Below are 2,367 nucleotides of genomic sequence, written 5' to 3' on the forward strand. Positions count from 1 at the left end.
AAACTGGCTGTTCACTTCCTGCTTAATTTGCCAGGATCCCAAGCTGTCCTCTTCCTCAGGTGTCTCAAAGCCAAAGGAGCAAGAGGTGTGATCCTCACCTCTCCGCTTGTGTGGCTCACCTAAATGTTAACATTTAGGTGAGCTCTTTCAAGGGTTTGCTTCATGATGTTTTTCTTGGAAAAGGCCCTTTGCCAAGACTCTTCTGGAAACGGCTTCTCAGTGCTGTTCCCTGAAAAACTCTGTTTGCTTATTTCTTTGCTGTTCTTCTGTTCTTCTTTGGTCAGGTCTTGGTGACCTACCAGAAGTGTTTACAGTAATCCCTTAAAGCAGGTTTTAAATGTGAGACTTCTTTCCCTCTTTTCCTTCACTCCTCTGTGTGTTTTTTCCCTCGTTGCTGAGTCAGACCCAAAGGGAATTCCTTCCAGAACTGACCAGCTTGTTGTGAAGCGTGAGGTGTGGAGAGTGCTCCTGGCCACCACCCCACTGAAGCTGAGCTAAGAACTCAGACTAAAAAAACACTGAATCCCATGAACTTGGACTACAGAAAAAACATAGAATCCATTCCCCTTTTTTTTTTTTTTTTTTTTTTGTATTAAAGCCTCAGAATACTGGAGGGTTTCCTTAAAATTTGCATAATCCTTCATTGTCCACTGAACTAGACCAATCAAACTAGTCGGGTCAGTTTTTCCTTCCTCCTGGCCTAAGCCAGCATGGAGACCTGGTCATGCTGCTGGGATTCCTGTTTTCTTTTTCCAGGGGAATGCTGACACTGTATGCTTGTACTCCACCCCCCAATAATTGGTGCAAGTTGTAAACTTTGGCTTGAGTGCTGCGTGAGAGCATCCCCAAAGCCCATTTTAGGAAGAGTGTTGAGCACAGTGTGTCTGAGCAAGGTGAGGGCAGCTGCAGACAGCAGCACCTGACTAAGCTGCCAATTAAAAACTGGATATTCTGCTTCCCCCTGGAGAGGCGTGGAGGCTACTGGAAGTGTGCTTCCTCCTGAAATATCTGGGGGATGTGTTTCTCTGGGTGGGTGACAGAACACAGTACCCACCTACCTGGGGGGGTTGTACCCAGACGAGCGTCGTTTGCAGATCTGTGGATAATGGGAGGGTCGAGGGTTGTGGTTTCACGTGGTGCTTTTGTGGGTTCTCTCCATTCCAGAGACTTCCTCGGGAGGGAGGGAGGGAAGGAAGGGGGATTACTTCAGTCTTTGGAGAGCAGGTTCAGCTTTTCTGAAGTAGGTGCCTGCTTCTGGCAGAGCTCTTCTTCACGTGAGCTGTTGGGACAGGTTGTTGGCCTGTGTGGGGGGTCACAGAGCACCCCTTTCCTTCCCCCTGCTCTCCTCCAGCTGAGTTAAACTGGGATTTTAGCCCTGCAGCTCGGCAGAGCCTCAACTGGTTACGAATAACAAGATACGTGCCTGCCAGTCAAGGGGAGGGTAAACAAGGGCTGGCAGCAAGACACAGCACCCAGCAGGACCCTCTGGAGGAGAGGAGCAGGGAGACTCCTCCCAACCAGCATCTCTCTGTTGTGAGGACCAGGAGATTTGGGGAGACTCCTAGCGAGCGTGGCTGCTCGTTAGTGTTTGTGCAACCAGCCTGTTCTGCTTTTGTGGAGGCAAAAGGACAGCTCTTCATCCCCACAGGTGGAGAGCTGTTGCCTTCTCCTTCACCCATCCTTTTCTCTCCCTCCCTAGGTCTGTTTGGAGCCAGATCTTGCCTATGCGTGTGTCGTTTGGTCTCTTTTAATACGCTGCCCTGACTTGCTTGACGCGAAGGGAGTATGCATCTGGAGATCAAAGTTGCTCTTAACTTCATCATCTCCTACCTGTACAACAAGCTTCCTCGGAGGCGGGCGGACCTGTTCGGTGAGGAGCTCGAGCGCCTGCTGAAGAAGAAATATGAGGGTCACTGGTACCCGGAGAAGCCTCTGAAGGGCTCTGGCTATCGCTGCGTTCACATCGGGGAGACGGTGGACCCGGTGGTGGAGCTGGCGGCCCGGCGCAGCGGGCTGGCCGTGGAGGATGTGCGTGCCAATGTGCCCGACGAGCTGAGTGTCTGGATTGATCCCTTTGAGGTCTCCTACCAGATCGGCGAGAAGGGCTCCGTCAAGGTCCTCTACCTGGACGACAGCGAGGGCTGCGGCGCCGTGGAGCTGGACAAAGAGATCAAGAGCAGCTTCAACCCCGACGCCCAGGTGTTCGTCCCCATCGGCAGCCAGGACAACTCGCTGTCCAACTCTCCATCCCCCTCCTTCGGGCAGTCTCCCAGCCCCACCTTCATCCCCCGTTCAGCCCAGCCCATCACCTTCACCACCGCCACCTTCGCCGCCACCAAGTTCGGCTCTACCAAGATGAAGAAGGGC

General features: G+C 52.6%; 1 protein-coding gene across 1 annotated transcript; it reads left to right on the top strand.

The window, feature by feature from the left end:
- Positions 1-1,705: 1,705 nt before the first annotated feature.
- On the top strand, positions 1,706-2,364 carry TOB2 (transducer of ERBB2, 2; the record flags this gene model as incomplete). Its single annotated transcript, XM_008946712.1, has 1 exon — positions 1,706-2,364. A coding segment is annotated over exon 1 (579 nt), but the record flags the coding sequence as incomplete, so codon positions are not given.
- Positions 2,365-2,367: the final 3 nt, after the last annotated feature.

Source organism: Merops nubicus, unplaced genomic scaffold, assembly GCF_000691845.1.
Source record: "Merops nubicus isolate BGI_N331 unplaced genomic scaffold, ASM69184v1 Scaffold51948, whole genome shotgun sequence".
Taxonomy (NCBI): domain Eukaryota; kingdom Metazoa; phylum Chordata; class Aves; order Coraciiformes; family Meropidae; genus Merops; species Merops nubicus.